Source organism: Salvia splendens, chromosome 6, assembly GCF_004379255.2.
Source record: "Salvia splendens isolate huo1 chromosome 6, SspV2, whole genome shotgun sequence".
In the NCBI taxonomy this organism is placed as follows: Eukaryota; Viridiplantae; Streptophyta; class Magnoliopsida; order Lamiales; family Lamiaceae; genus Salvia; species Salvia splendens.
In genome coordinates, this window is record NC_056037.1 from 33,002,604 (window position 1) to 33,021,017 (window position 18,414).

The 18,414-nt window shown below is 40.1% G+C and overlaps 2 protein-coding genes across 3 annotated transcripts; both read right to left on the reverse strand.

Moving 5' to 3' along the window:
* Nucleotides 1-4,501: 4,501 nt before the first annotated feature.
* Nucleotides 4,502-6,778, reverse strand: LOC121807797 (subtilisin-like protease SBT3). The gene has a single exon (XM_042208125.1). The coding sequence runs from the start codon at nucleotides 6,776-6,778 to the stop codon at nucleotides 4,502-4,504; it is 2,277 nt and encodes a 758-aa protein (XP_042064059.1).
* Nucleotides 6,779-9,760: 2,982 nt separating this feature from the next.
* Nucleotides 9,761-15,542, reverse strand: LOC121807798 (E3 ubiquitin-protein ligase MBR2-like). 2 transcript variants are annotated; one of them, XM_042208127.1, is made up of 7 exons: nucleotides 15,210-15,542; nucleotides 15,078-15,120; nucleotides 12,091-13,829; nucleotides 10,814-10,864; nucleotides 10,573-10,671; nucleotides 10,346-10,486; nucleotides 9,761-10,234 (listed from the first exon to the last, which is right to left on the reverse strand). In XM_042208127.1, the coding sequence occupies exons 3-7, from the start codon at nucleotides 13,744-13,746 to the stop codon at nucleotides 10,103-10,105; spliced, it is 2,079 nt and encodes a 692-aa protein (XP_042064061.1). In that variant the 5' UTR covers nucleotides 13,747-13,829; nucleotides 15,078-15,120; nucleotides 15,210-15,542; the 3' UTR covers nucleotides 9,761-10,102. The 2 variants fall into 2 exon arrangements, with proteins under 2 accessions (XP_042064061.1, XP_042064060.1); XM_042208126.1 differs by having other exon boundaries at nucleotides 10,814-10,867.
* Between the last annotated feature and the right edge of the window lie 2,872 nt (nucleotides 15,543-18,414).

Genomic DNA, 18,414 nt, shown 5'->3' on the forward strand with positions numbered 1-18,414 from the left:
GTAGTATTTCATCCGTCCTCAAAGAATATGTATTTGAGTTCGACAAGGATTTTAATGCAAAATTGTTAAAGTAAGAGAGAGACAGAGAAAAAAAATAATTAAAGTATTGTTAGTGTCGAATGCGTCCAACCTCATTAGAGATAAAAGAGTTTCCAAAATTGGAAAGTGCATATACTTGTGAGACGGACTAAAAAGAAAAGAGTACATATTATGTGAGACGGGGGGAGTAAAAAGTAAGGGTACCAATTAATTGGGGACGAACGAAAAAAGAAATTGGTGTCAATTAATGGGAGAAGGGGGAGTACATCCGTCTATAAAAAATAGACAAAGTTGTAAATGATGCGGGGTTTAAAGTCCAATTGGTAAAGTAAAAGAGATGGAAAGAAAATGTGGCAGAATTAGTGTTAGTGTATTGCAGGGTTTAATTTTGCTGAATGACAAAAATAGTAAAATTAGTGTAATTTTCTTTTGGATGAAGTAGTTATATTTTATAATATCATGAAAATTTGTGTACTTCATTATAAAGAAACGTTCGGTTTAAATATGTAGTGTGTTTAGTTCATGAGATTCAATATCATAACTCAATCCTAGATGGATAATCATGAGATAATTAGTCATAGCCAACCCCCTATGACTAAAATAATCCCACAACTCATTTGTAGATTATATCTATGTACTCCATCCGTCCGCGAATAAGAGTCATATTTTTTCATTTCGGTCCGTCCGCGAATAGGAGTCCCGGTTCATAAGAGCATCTGCAACGGTGAGTACAAACTCTCTGTCCATCCTTGCAGCTGGCAAGGACACGCTTGTCCGCCGCTGCGCTCTTGCCACTGGCACGGACGTGCTCTTAGCTAAGAGCACGTCCGTGCCAGCGAGCAGGGCGACGTGGCGTGTTTCTATTGGTCGTTGACATTTTCTTTTTTTCTTTTTTTTTAAAATCGAAAATAATACCAAAAATAAAAAAAATTTGGATTCCCAAAAATATAGCCGTTTTATTACCGTTTTTTTGAAGTTTTTTTAAAAACATTTAATCCCAAAACCATCTGTAAATACACACATTCGTCACTCATTTGGACGAAATTCGGTCACTTATGAATTTAATTATGTAAATTTTATTTTTTAGGATTTTAATTACGTGCTTTTTAAATTTTAGGATTTTAATTATGTAATTTTTATTTTATTTGTAATTTGTAATATTATTCCGGATATTTTTAATGCATTTTAATTTTGTGGAAATGTTTTTATTCAAATTGAATAATAGAATGGTGGGGCCCTTGTGCTCGTCCTTGTGGAAGAGCACGGTTGTGGGTGTTGTGCTCTTGCCTAAAGAGCAGGCAGAAAAAGTGGGGTCGGGGCCCACAACCGTGCTCGTTGGCAAGAGCACGGTTGTGGATGCTCTAATTACCATAAATGGTAAAGAGGTCCCACAATCTACTAACTCATTCCACTCACACATTATTTAAAACTAATGTATACAAGTGAGATCCCTATTCTACTAACTTTCTTCCACCCACTTTTCTTAACATTTCTTAAAACTCGTGCCGGAAATAAATGACACTCCTATTCGTGGACGGAAGGAGTATTATTTTATCTTGGAAACCAAACACGATGATAGTTGACTGAAATAATATGGAGTACTAGTACTCCCTCCGTCCCGGACTACTTGCACTTATTTCATTTCTGGGCGTCCCAAGTTATTTGCACTCTCTCCATTTTTAGTAAAAATTATCACCTACAGCCGCAATTGTTGACTTTGCTATACACTCATTCCTTAATCTCCGTGCCAAAAAGGAAATGTGTGAGTAGTACGGGACGGAGGGAGTATCATATAAGAGGTGGTAAAGCAAAAGAATGGATAATTAAAGAATAGCAGCATTGTATTGTCTGAAGAAATATGACATGCTCAACACGCTTTTCTTCAAAGTCCAACGGCGCGTGTGAATGCATCGTGCTCATCAACGGCTGTGGTTAACATAGAAAGAAAAACGTGTGCACCGCGCAACCAGCAGATCCCTCACTCTGAGGTTGTAAAACTGCAGATTCTATTCTTTTTAATTGATTACTAAATATGGCATAATCTTCGTCAAACTTACCTGTAAATACTAAAGTCTACTACTTAATTACTCCTACAATTGTCAATTTGGAACACCTAAAAAGGTGGACTTACCTTGTTGTTCTGGAGTTGATATCCGGACATGTTCAACTTCATTCTTAACCCTTTTCCCATGTGTGTTTGGACTTGAAATTCAATCATCCATCTAATCATAACTTCAAATTGATTGAACTTTGAAGGCTATTGGAGTCCATCATTTGGGTTAATTGTCATCATTTGAATTTAAAAGTCATTTGTTACTTTATCTATAGTTAAATTATTAAAAATATACATAATCAAAGAAATTTTAGAAAATATCACTGATTAAATCTACATTCTCCCAAATCTTTGAAAATGGTACCAAAGATCTTCCTACCAACAAACTATAGCCTAATCTTATAAACATACACAGCAAAGTCAAAATGCACATTCAAACCAATACATTCACATTTCACATAGTCTCACTAAATTTTCCACCTCGTAGAAAAGGGAAGTTGTAGCGGCGGTAGGCCCCACTCCAAAGGCCTCCACCGTCCCTTCACAAAATGAAAAAAAAAACACTATAAATAAACGCATTCCACACTTGATATTCATCAAACTACCTCAACAAAAATTCCTAGCTCCAAATAATGGAAAATAGTAGATCATCAATATTCATGCTCATCGCAACAGTGTTATTGATCATGAGCTTGCAGTCTTCTCCCGCTGACTGCCGAAGCCTCCGGCTAGCCACGGCTGCAGCAGTTGGTGGCGGAAAGGAAGGAGCAAGAAACACAGTCAGCATGGAAACATCATCACTAATCTCTTCAGAATATTCAAGAAGATCGATTGATAATCGCATATCAGTGAGAGGTTTGATGATCATTTTGGCCTCAGGCCCCAGCAAGAGAGGCCCTGGCCATTAGAAATATTGTTCATAGGATTTTTTAAACTTTTTTTTACTGGTTAAGTTTAGACCAGATTCAGAGATTATTTGTTCAAAATCATGTTGTTGTAGGTTGGCATATACTTGTATTAACTCTCTGTACATTGGATTGTTAGCCAAGAAGTTGTGGTAATATTTTAATCCATTTTTCCATGTTTTAATTAGTATGAGATTACTACTGCATAGCTTTTAGTTTGATTGGTTTTGCACCTTGGTGAGTTGGTATATGTCTACTAAAATGTATTAAAAAAAATCGACTAGGTTTAGGGCCTAAAATTTGGATAGATTTGAAAAATGAATAAAAGATAAAAATTAACAAAAAAGATTCGGTAAGGGCTTATAAATCTTGCTCTCTACATGTGTCCTACAGTTATAACGTCATCTACTATAAAATAAATGTCCCTTCGAAGTTCGAACAAAACAGAGAGATACCAAATGGTACAATCTTTTACAGAGACGTAGGGTTGAATTAAAGCCCAAAATAAAAATATAAAGTTATAATGTAATTGGTGATGCGAATATGAACGAATGATTATTTTGCTGCTGAAAAATTAGAACCTCTTGATAAATGGAAAATAAGGATCGATTGGTGCAGGGGCGAATGTATAAACTTTTTTTGGGTATATGATTAGATTATCGCAAAATCACTTTTTAACATTTTCTTTTTAGTTTGTTCTTCCCTCTGGATCAATTTTTTATAAGGAAGTTTATCTGTTAATAATTTTTAATGCAATTTCAGCACTTCTTAATCCTCCAGTCTAGCAATTCGGTCAGTAATCACATGAATTTAGTAAGGTCTGTATCACACGTGTGTCACATATCATCACGATCTACATTTGACGGAATATATTTTGAGCTTGGCATTGTTTGAATTAATGATGTGATGATAGTGATACGATGTTAAATCTGTCAATATCAATGTTTGAAACCTCGTTATTAATTGTGTCCATTCCTTTTACTGTGGGATTGTGCATTAAAGCTACCCTCTCCTGCCTTTATGGAAAAATATAAGTTGTTGAATTGAATTTTTCTCACAAACATGTCAATGGAACTTCTATCAATATCATGTTAAAGATAGTGCATATGTATTTTGTTCCAAGTATCTGGTCCAGCATTTCATTTTAAAGGTCCCAATTATCGTCTCATTACCAATACTACCTAATTTTATTTGAATAGTAATACTTCATCCACGATTAATTGATATGAGTTGATTCGTCTTAGTTACATAACTCATTTTCTAATCTAATTCATTCTTGCTTTACGAGTGTATTAACATTTTATTAATTGAGTTGCGTTTGATGTTTTTTAGTTTTTATATTTTCGAGAATAAGTATAGAAAGCTTAAATAAGAATCTTCGATTTTATTTGATGTAATAATAAAATTTCATTCATAAATAAGACTAGAAGAAAGCCCTTGAATCTTGATCACCAAAGACCATCGAATCTCTAGCCTATATAAGCAAGCCGTCTGCAAATTGAAATCACCAAACCGGAATCATCGGCGCCACCACAATCGGACTCCTCACACCGTGCCCTCCACTTTCCTCTTCCCAAATTATCGACCCAAACTCCACCACTCCACTCGTGTTTCCCGCATATGCAACCCTCAGCGAATAGCTCTGCTTCTCATATTTCTTCCCAAATTGAAGAGTATTCGGCGTCACCGTCACCGCCGCACCGCTCGGCGCATTCACTCTCACCTTGTATGACGTCGTTTCTCCCCCCACATTCGTCACCGTCCGGTTAAACTCCCGAACCACACCGTACTTGGTGTTGTTTTGGTACAAGGCTATGAACGATGGATAGTTCAAGTCTGAGCTCGGGTCGGTGCAGGTGTAAGCGGATCGGGTTATGGTCCAGATCTGGTTCTTCGTGTAGTTCATCGAGCAGAGGAGATTCACATAGTCTTGCGGCGTGGCGTCGTATACAAGACCCGGGTCGGCAGCCCTGTTCGGGTCGACCTGACCCGACCCCATAGCTAGTGGAGTGGCAATCTCGTAGTTGAAAAACGAGTCCTTAATGTTCTCCCGCGTGTTGTCGAGATGGTCGGCCGTGGTCATCATGGCCGACCGGATGGCCGCTGGGCTCCACTCGGGGTGGGCCCCTTTCAGAAGGGCCGCCACCCCCGAGGCGTGCGGGCACGCCATGGACGTGCCCGACGCCAGAATAAAATCACTCGTTAGGCCAATGTTGGACCCGATGATAGTCGTCATTGTGTTCGGGATCCACGACGCGAGCACTAGCGAACCCGGCGCCATCACGTCTGGCTTCAGAATGCCCGGGTGGCTCGGCGCCGGGCCGCGCGAGGTGTACGACGCCACGGTCGGAGCTGGTTTTGCCCCGACCAGCGTCTGCTGGAAGTTGATGGTGGCGGACGCGCTGCCATTACGTTTGGTGACGTAGTTTAGAAGTGTTTCGGCGTTTTTGGTGGAGACGACGACGCCGGGGTATGGGAAGTCGGTGAACTCGAGTACCTCTGGGTCGTCGGAGATGTAGATTGCGGCGGCGACGCTTGAGGTGGAGATGAATTGCATTTGGTTGAAAACAGAGCCGTTCTCGCATATGACTATGGCGTAACCAACTGTTGACAGAGCCGCTGTTGAATTGCAAGAAGATATATTCTTCTTATAAATGAGGGGCAAATCTTTCACAAGAGCCGGCGCCGGAAAAGTCGTCCAGCCGGAGATTTTCTCCCCGTTTCCCAAAGTCAAACCTCCAGCGAAGAAACGGTCAATGGACCCTGCCGCGACGGTCAACACCCACGGAATCCCATTATGCAAAGTCCCTAAATTACCTTCGTTCCCGGCCGATGACGAGACTAATACGCCCTTCTCCATAGCTCCGAAAGAAGCTATGGCGATCGGGTCCTCGTACAACGGGACATCATCGAATCCCATTGAGATCGAAATGACATCGACTCTGTCAGCGACGGCCTGATCCATACCGGCAAGAACGTCGGAGGCATACCGCCCTTCGTCCCATATGACCTTGTACATTGCCACGTGTGCGCGAGGGGCAATGCCCCTCGCTGTCCCCGAGGCGTACCCGAAAAAGGAGGCGCCTCCGACATAGTTTCCCGCGGCAGTGGAGGACGTGTGGGTACCGTGCCCCGCCGTGTCCCTGCCGGAGTTCATGCTGATGGTGACATTTGGGTTCGCGGCGATGACGCCCTTGTTGAAGTATCTGACTCCGATGAGCTTCTTGTTGCATAGTGACGAGTTGAATTCTTGACCGGCCTCGCATGTGCCTTTCCACCTCGAGGGTATTTCCGACATTCCGTCATCCTTGTAGCTAGGGCTCTCGGGCCAGACGCCGGTGTCGATGACACCAATGATCACGTCCTTTCCGTAGTCAGAGGCCGGCCATAGGCCGGCATAGGGATTTAGAGAAAGGAACTCGAACGTGTGGGTGGTGTCAACCGTGACGCTTCTGTCAGGGAAGGCGGAGACAAAGCCTGGGGTTTTCTTCAGGGCTTCGACTTCGTTTTTGGACATCACTGCGCTGAATCCGTGGAAGACGTTGTCGTAAGTGTAGAGTAGGTTAAGTGGCTTGTGGTGATGGTCGAAGGAGTTCGTGGTGGTTGGTTTGAGGGAACTAAGGGTGAAAGAATACCAATGGTTGTGTGTTGGGAAAACTTTAGGCATCAAGGATTTGTCCATGTGGACAATGTAGCTTGATCTTTCTCCTAAGACCAACTTAGCATGGTAACAAAATAATGTGAAAAGAAATAGGAAAGGGAGGTGTTTGATTAGCTCCATGTTTATCTATTTCTTGATGTGTTTAGGAGGTGAGAGTGTTATGTCCTTATATATATATGTACATAAGGATTAGTGTCATGAAAGTATGATTAGTGAAGTTGAAGAAATTTAGTTATAAAACTAGACGCCCTAAGACGGCCTTTGTGCTTTTGTTATTTGGGGCCTTCTATACTGTTTGAGTTGGGGTGGTCTACGGTGGAAACTAGGTCAATTATTTTATTAATTACTTAATTAATTCAAACAAGTTTTCATAACTTCGTCTTATTAATTAAATACTTACTTAAATTCTAGTAGCATTTTCATCTCTATGGCAGTTGCTGTTTGGCGTAGACTGGACCTTTTCTATTAGATAACAACTCGGATTAAGTTCCGATTCATAACTATGGTGTTTATACCTACTAAGACCATTAGCAGTGGCGCGTCACGTCATCAGTTTTATCCTCCTAACCCCCACCAGCTGCAGTGGGCCGCCCTATAGCGCGTCACGTCATCAGTTTTTTATCTGAATATTTAAATAACTACAAAAATTAAGATAAAACTTCATTTCATTTATAAAAATTAATACATTACAATACGAATTAAAAAAAATACGCAAACTCAGCGATGATGGTTACGGGCCCACACTTCTTCAACCATGTCGTTCATGAGCTGACCATGATCTTGTTGGTTGCGCATTGAGGCCTGTCTAGCTAGAACCTCATCGAAGCCCGAAGGCAATCCTCTAGCGGGGGGCTCGGTCGTCGTCCTGGACGAGCTAGATGCATCGTCATCATCGTTCCACTCAGTGATGCTCCCACCTTCATGCTCGAGTATCATGTTGTGCATGATAATGCACGCATACATGACATCCGAGATGACTTCCTTGAACCAGAAACGAGCCGGCCCTTTCACAATTGCCCACCGCGCTTGGAGCACACCAAATGCCCGCTCGACATCCTTCCTCGCCGACTCCTGCTTGTGCGCAAATAAAACCCTCTTCTCACCAATTGGGCAGCTGATCGTCTTCACAAAAACAGGTCACCGTGAGTAGATTCCATCGGCCAAGTAGTACCCCATGTGGTATTGGCGCCTGTTGGCAGTGAACTCGATAACCGGGCCGTTGCCGTTACATTGCTCGGTGAAGAGGGTGGATGAGTTGAGGATGTTAATGTCGTTGTTCGACCCGGCTACGCCGAAGTAAGCATGCCAGATCCAGAGCCGATAGTCAGCGACGGCTTTGAGGATCATCATCGGGTGGCTGCCCTTGTAACCACTAGTGAATTGGCCTCTTCAACGGCTGCATCTAAGGCTTCAGATGTCGAAGTACTTAACTCCGATGAACTAGAACTATTGGTGTCGTCGCTGTGGTTCATTTTGGTATGCGAGAGAGGTAGATTCGTGAGAGATGAGCGAAATGAGAGAGGCGATATGTTCGTATGAAAAGTGAACGAGAAACGAGGTTTAAATAGAAAAATAAAAAACGCGTGTCATCGTCCTCGACCATCGTCCGCCGATCCCACAGTGGGGCGGACGATAGGCCATCGTCCGCGCCATACGCCGTGGACGATGTATCGGGCGTGAGCATCGGGCGCGCCCTATGGCCGGCACCCACAATGGTGCCATCGTCCGCGTCCGAGGACGATGGACGCCATCGGGCGCCCCATTGTGGGTGCTCTAATCATAAAATATAGACTAAAGTTTAAATTTGGTTTCTCCTATATATAAACAGTTTGGTAGGAAAAATAAATAAATAAAATATTATAAAAACATACGTATTTTAAATCATTTTTGGTCATACAACTCTAAAATAAATGAGTTACGTTATTAACTCTACTAAACTGATTAGTGTGCTATTTTTGATATAAATAATGTGTTTTGGTCCATATTTAATAATTTTGCTAAAAATTAATTGTCAATCATATTTTGATCTAATTGATGAGTTACATCTAGACCAAAACATAGTGAAAATCTTAAAAGAGGCCCGTTGGGAATTCATATCCAAATCATGCCATTTTTTTTTATTTCTGGAATTTTAACTCCCTTAAACAGTTTTTCATTTCCTCAATATTTTTATTCCTTGAAGACATTTCACTATGGATTCAAGAATACATTACAAAGTTTTCCAAAAACCGAGTATTTGATTAAATATTTATATTATCTCGACTCTTTACTTTTAATAGTTACATCCAAGAGGAAGGATTTGTGTTCATAGTCTGCTCTGCATTAGTGCCATTGCCGGCTTTATATTTGAGATTTGTCAAACCAAACTATTTTTATTCAATAGTAGTATTTTATTTTGTAGACTTGTCTTTGTGTAATTGTCCCCTTCCGTTTAAAGCATGAGTAGTTTAATCGTCTTAAATAGATGATAATTAAGAGATATCAATTGTTAAGATTGGAGAAATTTCCATTGCAGTCACTTCTTTAACAGCAAATAGTGGATGTGTGCAAGTTTGAGTTTATTCAGACACGATTTTAAAAGTTTCAGTACTATTATAGGCAAGACACTAAAACTTAACACTAAAAGAAGAGGATGAGAAAGATGGTGAAGACTATTTTATATAATTAATAATGTTGGAGTGTGAAACCTAAAGTATGCCAGATGGTAGTATTTGAGAGAATGAGAAAGAAAGATAGACGACGAAGACTATTTTATTTATATAATAATGTTGCCTGTTGGAGTGTGAAACCTAAATATAGCAAATGCCATAGATGGTAGCATTGTTTATATACGTGAACTCAATGGCGTGTAACTCGCTGGTAATATATTTATTACTAAAATCTATATTTCTAAAAATCTATGTCAAAAAATGAAATTTATTATGAATATCAAATTAGACATTTTATTGTAAACAAACGGAGTGCGATTATTTTCAGATCACTTGGGTATCGATTACTATGTACTGTAGTAAAATTTGTCCAAATAATCTGTTTTATCTGATATATTTAAATTAGTAACGACCAACACAGCATTCAAACATGAATGGTAAAAGCCAAGACAAATAAGAATGGTTGAAAAACAAACTATAAAATAAAATCACATCAAATGATCAAATAAAAACAGTTAATTTCCATAATCTAATGTTTAATTCCACTAAGGCTCGACTTTCATTCAAAAATAAAATAAATGTAATCTGATCCTCCGCATAAAGAGGGCATGATAAATTTCTTTCCTTTCTTTTTTTTGCTTCCTTGAATCTATGTGGATGGAGTCAAGTGAAGAGGCATACCAGAAGCATAATCCACAAGGTCCTCTTTTTTTTAACCTTCAAATGGCTCAAAGATAAAGAAAAAACCGTGTTGACGATCAGGTAGACGAGATGGCAGCATTTGCTTGCCTTCGTTTCACGTCGACAGTCCCTCCGTCTTGCATATGGGGCATAAGTTCTTCTGCATGAGCCATTGTTTCACACAGTCTCTGTGAAAATCATGCCCGCATTCCAACGTGCCAAGATCTTCCCCGTCATTGTACTCCTCCTGCATCAAGTAACGTAGAGTCTCAATCAAGCGTGGATGCAGAAAAAAACCTGGGAGGGGCTTAAGCAGTTATAGTTGAATCATTTCAAGTGGAAGGAAAGAGGTTAGTACTCGACAGATACTGCACGGCTCTGTCTCAGCCTGCTCTGCTCGTCTTTCAGTATATTTACGTTGCTTCAAACGAGCCATTATTGTTTCTTCAGTCAATCCAGTGGATACATTTCCGATGCGCTCCTCCAAGGCCAGAAGCTCCTGGGATTTGAAACAAACAATTGTGTTTTTGACAAAAAAAAAGAAAATTCTGAGTGAAGTGTAAAAATGAACGTGACACGCCTCACCTCATAAGACATATTGTCGACATCCAGTCTCATGTCCCGGTGACGGTCGTGTATATCACCCATCCCGAAGAAGACCGAGTGATCAAGAAGCATCATATCCTAGCAAACGAGCATAGAAGATATTAAGTTTGGAAATTTCAACTGCATTTTTCTCATATTACAGCCTTGTTGTGGGAAACACGACCAGTGAATTTTTTGGACCTCGAATTGAGAAATACAAACAAAGAGGAGAATAACTAACCTCGAGTCTTAAGCCCTCTCCCCTTCGCATGAGATCCAAGACATGGCGAATCTGCTAAAAATCGAAATTTAAACTACTAACTGCATTTTGCAACATGATATTTTCATATACTTCTCTTGAAATGTTCATTAGCATAAAATGCAGAAGTAGCAAAAACCTTACGAGAAAGATGAATCAAATGAGTGATCATAATCTAGAAACATCCACTCGACCAAGATAAAGCACAGCATAAGTAACATATAATAAGCACATTGTATATTATCAATATCAATGTTATCAGAAAAGAACTAGGTCCAACTAGTATTAGACTGTCAAAGAGTATGAGCTTTCATACTTTTCATTTGCTATACTCACACTTTATTAATTCTTATGCAACTTTTCACCAAGTCTAGATAGTTTGTTTGTCTAATGTGTAGCGCTAGAACAGCGTAAAAAAGATTGGGGTTTATTGTACTTGGGAACATTTTAATGGTGGTATTGCGGGTGCCATTGTAATTGCAACATTTAAATGTCATGTAAAAATTACAATCTAGGATAAAGCTTGTGTGCAGTTAGATTTATCATACATATATGAGACAACCATGAGGTGTGAAATAAACTCACACAATTAGTAGTGAGTTAAGATACATTTTACTCTCAAGAATGATCAATTTTTTTAATTCTCAATGGAGGTGCAAAATTTGTTTGTAAATATTTCAATTTTATATACTCCATTACAAATGAATACGTAGTAATGGAACTTCAATCCACAAAAGCAAGATGTAATCTACGTCGCATATTCTCTAGTGCCTTGCACAGTCATCTAGCTATACCATTGCGATCGAATAGTTACTTTCAAGAAAACTAGCAAAATGAAACTATTCTGTCATAAACTTACACTAGTAATTGAAAAAAATTAATTATAGTGTATTAATATATATACATAAGTTAATGATATGGGAAGGGTACTCGTTGGGTAAACAAGACCTATTACCCCAACCTCTAACCAATTGGCTTTAAGAATTTCTTCTGTGTCCCAAACCTAATTAGTTCGCCCAAACACACTTCAAGTAGGCCTACGACATGCTTTACTCGTACCCATATACATCACTAACCATGATAGCAAATCAGATATCATACCCAAGTCAGATATAATTGAGTACATAGCACAACTACATGCAGCATGAGTAAAATGAAAAAACATCATGGGAGGCTGTGACATGATTCATGCACGACTATTCACACTTGACAATTGCATAATAAGAATGAGAATACAGATATTTAACACATAAATGTACCTCGGACATCGCACTGCCTCTTCCTTCACTATCATTAGCCATGCTCCGAAGCGAATGAGGTGAAGCAAAAGGACTATCTAGGTGTCTCTCCAACAATGCTGACCTTGTGTTTGATCCAGATGGAAGCCCTGTTTCTTGTGACGTACCGGGCGCTGTGCTACTTTGACCTCCAGGCTCGGTACCTGCTGCAGATAATAGAGATCTTCGAACAATTTCAGATAATCTACGAGGATGTTGTGGATAGCTCCTATGAGACCAAGTAGGTGAAGGTAAAGACAAATTAATCCCTGAAGTGGAGCCTGCCCGAGAAGGAGGTGCGGCATTCCCAGCAGCGTAGTTAACCCCACTGGATAAGTTCCAGTTTGGAGGTTGTTGAGACGAACCCCCCATCTCACTAAGGGGAATAAACATAGGATGCTCTGAAATGCTTCTGGGAATATTTGAAATAGATTCTTCGTAAAGCATAGGATCCCTCTCCCTTTCTAGAGATATACCAGCAGAAGATGAATTGTTCGTTCTTGAGCTAGAGGCACTCCATCTAGAATGAGGATTTCGACGAACAGAATGAATATGCTGGAGAATTGATTGACCATGACGACTTTCATTCTCCACAGGAGGGTTTGGGTTTAAGTCGAGCAGACGATTTCGAAGAAATACCCTTGATGAATGCCTTGAAGAGGAAGGCGCATTTGCTTCTCTTGGTAATGGGGCACCAGGTGCGTGACCCAATTGATGAATGTTACTGAAGCGCAAGCGTAAGTTTCTGCGAGAACTTCCAGCAGTTTCTCTAGCATTTGTAGGCAAAGGATTTGAGGAAACAGCTTCTCCAACTTCAAGCCGAATCCTTGAGTTTCGGTGCTCTGACACATTGCTGATGACAGGGTTATTTGTCGGTGGAGTTGACATACCTATAGTACTAGCAGAAATCTGAGGAGGGGCAGACGCTACAGCATGCCGCTGACTTCTTTCGGCATGTTCGAAACAATTTGAACTTCCTGCTCCAGAAGACTGTCCAACTTGTACATCAAGGGCTTTTCTCTTGCAAGATAAACGTCGACCATCCAAAGAACGACACCCGGGAGACATACCAAGAGCATCAGAGGAGCTACCAGTAGATGGCATTTTCTCATTCGATGATCCAACAGATATGTGTCTATTGGGATGCTCAATTTCCTGAAAGTCGCCATCATCTTGGCCTCCAAACTCCGAACACATGTTAAGGTCCTGAGTGATAGAATCAGGTGCAGCAATCTGCAAAAGGGAGATGTTTGATGTCTGATTGTCTTGCCCATTGCCAACAACATTATCCACTGGAGCAATATTAGATGATTCAAACTGACAATCATCCAAGTCGAGAGCAGCTCGAGAGGGGACACTCCATCTGTGCTCTCTTTTTCGCTCGCTACAATCAGATTGAGATTGTGCAGCACCAGAACTAGTTTCACCTGAACTCCACTGACTGTGCCCTATATGATGCGAATACTGAGTGTTGGTCTCACTTGATGGAATTTTGTACTCTGGTAGCCGAGCTTCTGCAGAAGTCTGCATATTATTCCAAGGCACTTGGGAATCTATGCCGGCATCAGTTGACGTAGAACCATGATCAAAACTTAGATTTTCGGGCAATGTACTAACAGAATTCCTTTGCCCTTGCATTAGGGCTCCCAATGAGTATATCCAAATAATCAAAAACAGATGTATGGACGACTGATTATCTAGAACTTCTGTTCTCAGAGAACCTGCAAGAATAAACACAAAAGGAGAGTACCATGTAAGTGCTTGAGAAATTTGCAGAAGCAAGATGTGCCTTGTAGCATAGTAAAATGAAAGAGCTAAAAAACAAATAAATCAGAAAAACAAGAAAGGGTTAACTGAAATTAGAAATAACATTGCTCAATCAAATAGCAGTATATCACCACCGGTACAAGTATTGAGATCTCCCATTAAGATGTTTATGGGTTTTCTGCTGAATACTAGGTTCTTTTTATGTTAAATAGCTGGCATGGTTTTCACCATGTTTAGGTAGCGACTAGAAGCTCATTTTTAAGATGACTTTTCACATATCGACGTTTTCACAACTGACCAATGCCAGAAGGTCACAAAATTTACTTAGCTTTATCTTATGCTTCCGAGGATCTTTATTTAAACATGCACCAACATCATATTCTGAGCAATGTGAAACCAGAGATATCAACAAGAATTTCCATTAAACATCATAAGATAAAGGGAAGAGCGATAAATGAAACAATATGCTAGCTAGCATAGGATTCAAAGAAGATTACTAGCTGAAGTGAAAAATGATATAGCCCCAAAATACAAATTCAGATTCTAACTTATGCAACAATATGAAATACAAAAGCTATGAGCACCAAGATATGAAGCCAAAAGTTAGAAATGATTTTTTAAAAACCTCACCAACTTAACACTAATGTAAAAGCAAAGAAAGTGAGCTAGAAGCATGACCAACCAAACAGCAACATTGAGCTATAGTTGTTCAAAGAAAAAGAGGAAACAAAACACACAAACACTCAAAGACGAATACAGAGTTTTGGAGGATTTCACTCTTTTATCACCAGTTTTAGCTGATGGTAAATCTACTAGTGTGAGGACAAGACACACTATTATGTTAGACAAATGAATAGGAACATGATATTAAACACTGTTGAGATTAATTAAAGACTCAATTTGCATCGAATGAATCCTCAACCAACCAGATATACATAGACCATCTTCTAAGAGCATAAACCAGAAATTAAGAAAGATTCTAAAGCAGTACTTATAAGTTATTCATAATTTCCTCAAGAAACAGACAGAAAAGATGCTAAACCCGTCCGTTTTTTTGCAAAATCAACCAAATAAAAGGGTGAATCCCATAAACCAAGAAAAAAAAACAGACTAAAAAAGACTCAATTTTTAACCAAGAAGAAACTAGTTTACATAGGATCAATCAAAGATCAAACAAGGATGAGAGAATCTGGCAATTTTACCAGTCAGAGAGAAGCAGATGAGGCCGTAGATCTATAGCGATACCTGAACAAAGCCAAAAACAATCATCAAATCAATGTTCCTCTAAATTAGCAAGCTTTTAATAGATGATTAAAAAATTCCATAGTCACCACCTCTCCCCTCCTTAGACAAAGCAGAAATGGCTGAGATGTGAACACAAACCTCAACTCAGACACAATATATAATCAAGAAAAGAAAAAAGGAGAATTCTGAAATAGACAGAGAGAGAGGGGGGTGGGGAATGAAACTGTTGGGTGGTGTGGTGTGAAAAATGAGAGATGGGTGGAGGGATTAATGAGGGCAGTAATCTTTAAGCTTTATTTTACTCAAAAACACCCCACCAATAAGCCCACAGCCATAGGGCCACAGGCGACATAATTTGAACACAAACCAACAGTGCCTAAATAAATGCAATCAACGAGCTAATTCCTCTCTCTCACGCTCGCAGCAGTTTCCATAGATGGGATGGAATACGAAATTAGAGTAAAGTGAAACAAGAAAACAGAATAATCAAAAGGGGAAAAAGATTAATAAAGATTGCAATTTTAGGGAAAATCGGGTTTATGGGGCACTTTACACTAAAGATTACGTAAATGTACCCATTTTGTTATCTATTCCAAAAATGGGAAAAACGCCAACCACATTGGCGTTTCTATTAGTAAAAACGTCAACCTCATTGGCGTTTATCTTCGCGTCGTATTGGAGGTGTATTTTCGCCAAATACAGCGACGGGAAAAAACGCCAATGAAGTTGGCGTGTATACCAGGTAAAACGCCAATGTAGTTGGCGTGTTTAATTAATAAAAACGCCACTGAGGTTGGCGTGTTATGCTTAAAAACGCCAATTTGAGCGGCGTGTTTCTGTTGAACCATATCCTTATCAGATCTCCCCCAACATCGCGACCCTAAACACTTTCCCTCCCCAAAACGCGAAAACCCTTCCCAAACGCATAAAAACCTTTCGCTCGGGTCGACCCGGTGGTGGATTTAAGCGTGGATATTTTGAATTTGGCTAATTCTTTCAACCATTAGTCCTTCTAATCAGATAGTATATCAAATTTTAGACTCATTCTTCTAAACATTAGTCTACCAATATTTGATTGATTGTTGTGATAATATATATTGTAGTGTAATTAATATAATAGTTTGACCAATTATTATGGGTACACTAATATTTTGATGGATTATTATGATAGTATATATTTTAATGGAAATATTTTGACCAATTGTTATGCTATTATATGTTATAGTATATTTTATGGATTGTTATGATAATACATATTGTAGTGTATTTAATAGAATTATTTTGTCAATTTTTTGGCTGACTCTACATAATGATGAATGTAAAAATAATACATATTTATTTGTGTTTTACATTATTGCAGATAGTATGACGTGGTGTGTCAATTTATATTGGGGTGGAAAGATAATTCCCGGAGCAGTTATTTCGTATGATCCTCCTTTTGTTCAGAATGTCCGCTTTCGGCGTAGAAAAAACGAGCAACGAAAAAACTAACTTAAAAACGCCAATGGCGTTGGCGTTTTTAAATAACACGCCAACGGCAATGGCGTCTTATTAAAAACGCCTCAGCCGCCTGCTCGGCACCTCAGCCGCCTGCTCGGCACCTCGGCCGCTGGCTCGGCATCTCGGCCGCCTGCTCGGCACCTCGGCCGCTGGCTCGGCACCTCGGCCGCTGGCTCGGCATCTCGGCCGCCTGCTCGGGAATGGCGTTTTTAAATAACACGCCAACGGGAATGGCGTTTTTAAATAACACGCCAACGGGAATGGCGTCTTATTAAAAACGCCAACGGGAATGGCGTGTTTGTTCAGAATGTCCGCATTCGTCGTAGACAAAACGGGCAAAAATATAAACTAACTTAAAAACGCCAATAGCATTGGCGTTTTTCACAAAGACTTACATTCACAAAAACGCCAATATCTCTTTATTTGCCTGTTTTCATTTTCATTTCTACTAGGAAATAATAATTCAGACATCCAAATACTTAATCATAAAGACTTAAAATCAATGAGTTCAAATCAAATGAAAAAACATCAATATCAAATTACAGTAATATCAAGAGTTCAAATTAGTTCAATCGTCACGACGTTTCCGCATAAACAGACGCCGTATCCCCTTCCCAATAGTAGATGTAGATCTAGGGATCCTTGAGGGAGGAGTATCTTGAACAACAGCGTTCTCAAGATCCTCCTGCACAGACGACCGCGGTGGAGAAGCGGGGACATCACTGAGGCCAATATCTTCTCCGGTACCACCGGTATGGCTAATAGAATGACGGCCTCGAAGTGCAGAGCTCGGTGGAGGTGGGTCCTCAAAATCGTCATCGGAGTCGTGTACGAACTGAGATGACGACTCTCCGCGGACGGTTTTCTGCTTGGTTCGTCGTTTTGCCTTTTGCCTTATGGGTACGTCCACGTCCATTGCAGAGCGCTGCGAAGGAGGGTAGTCCATCAGCTGAGGCTCCCCGGATATCTGCAGTCCTTCTTCAACCATCCTCGAAATGGTTTCCATATCCGGACAGAAATGTCCTGTCGCAGCTCGACCACTTAGATAGTGACGTATTTTGTGAAGCGTCTCCACCTACAATTTTTCAAAGTTAAGTACATATCATAATATGAATTTGAATAAGTAATCAGGGTTTAGTTAAGTATGAATAATGTACCGTAAAGTTATGAGAAGATGCGGTTTCGTGGAATCCCTCTTCAGCATGCACGCCGGGTTTGGTTAAATACACCACAGTGATCTGGCGAAACCAATTCATATATTCTTCCGTTGCAACAGGCTCAGTACTGTCCTCCAGATCAGTCCATATCGTAAAGTGTCTGTTGTCCCACTCCTGTATATAATTGGCGTGCCATTGAACCCAATTCCGACCAGCTTTTCCACGGCGATCCTGTTTCAAAAAATCAGAACCGTGGAACCGGGGGAGATCCGGGATATACGGTTGGACAATCCCGAATTGGCGCAACACTCGGTGTGGCAGGTGTGGCTCAGCCAGATTCCAACAAATAAGCGTTGTGATCGACATCCATATAGGACGACCGGCATCACAACTTTCCGGCAACTCCCGGTGGAGATAAGGCCTCCAAATAAACTACATGTGATACAAATTTTTCAAAATAATTTCCATAAAAACAAAAAACAAAAAACCAAAAACATTTTATAAATATATGAAGTACCTGATTAGGATGCATCATGGAGAACTGATCTCGGAAATTTTCAACACAATGTCCGGGTGCTTTTACATATGACGCCGGGCCATTCCATCTAAAAAATTTAAATTATAAGCGAAGAACACG

What these genes read in the sequence shown, in the direction of transcription:
- LOC121807797 (XM_042208125.1), bottom strand. Translation starts at nt 6,778, where the DNA reads ATGGAGCTAATCAAACACCTCCCTTTCCTATTTCTTTTCACATTATTT.
- LOC121807798 (XM_042208126.1), bottom strand. Translation starts at nt 13,746, where the DNA reads ATGCAAGGGCAAAGGAATTCTGTTAGTACATTGCCCGAAAATCTAAGT. An exon ending in GAGGCAGTGCGATGTCCGAG is followed by an intron (nt 10,868 to 12,090) that starts GTACATTTATGT and finishes TTCGATTTTTAG; the next exon opens with CAGATTCGCCATGTCTTGGA. An exon ending in TCGACAATATGTCTTATGAG is followed by an intron (nt 10,487 to 10,572) that starts GTGAGGCGTGTC and finishes TTCAAATCCCAG; the next exon opens with GAGCTTCTGGCCTTGGAGGA.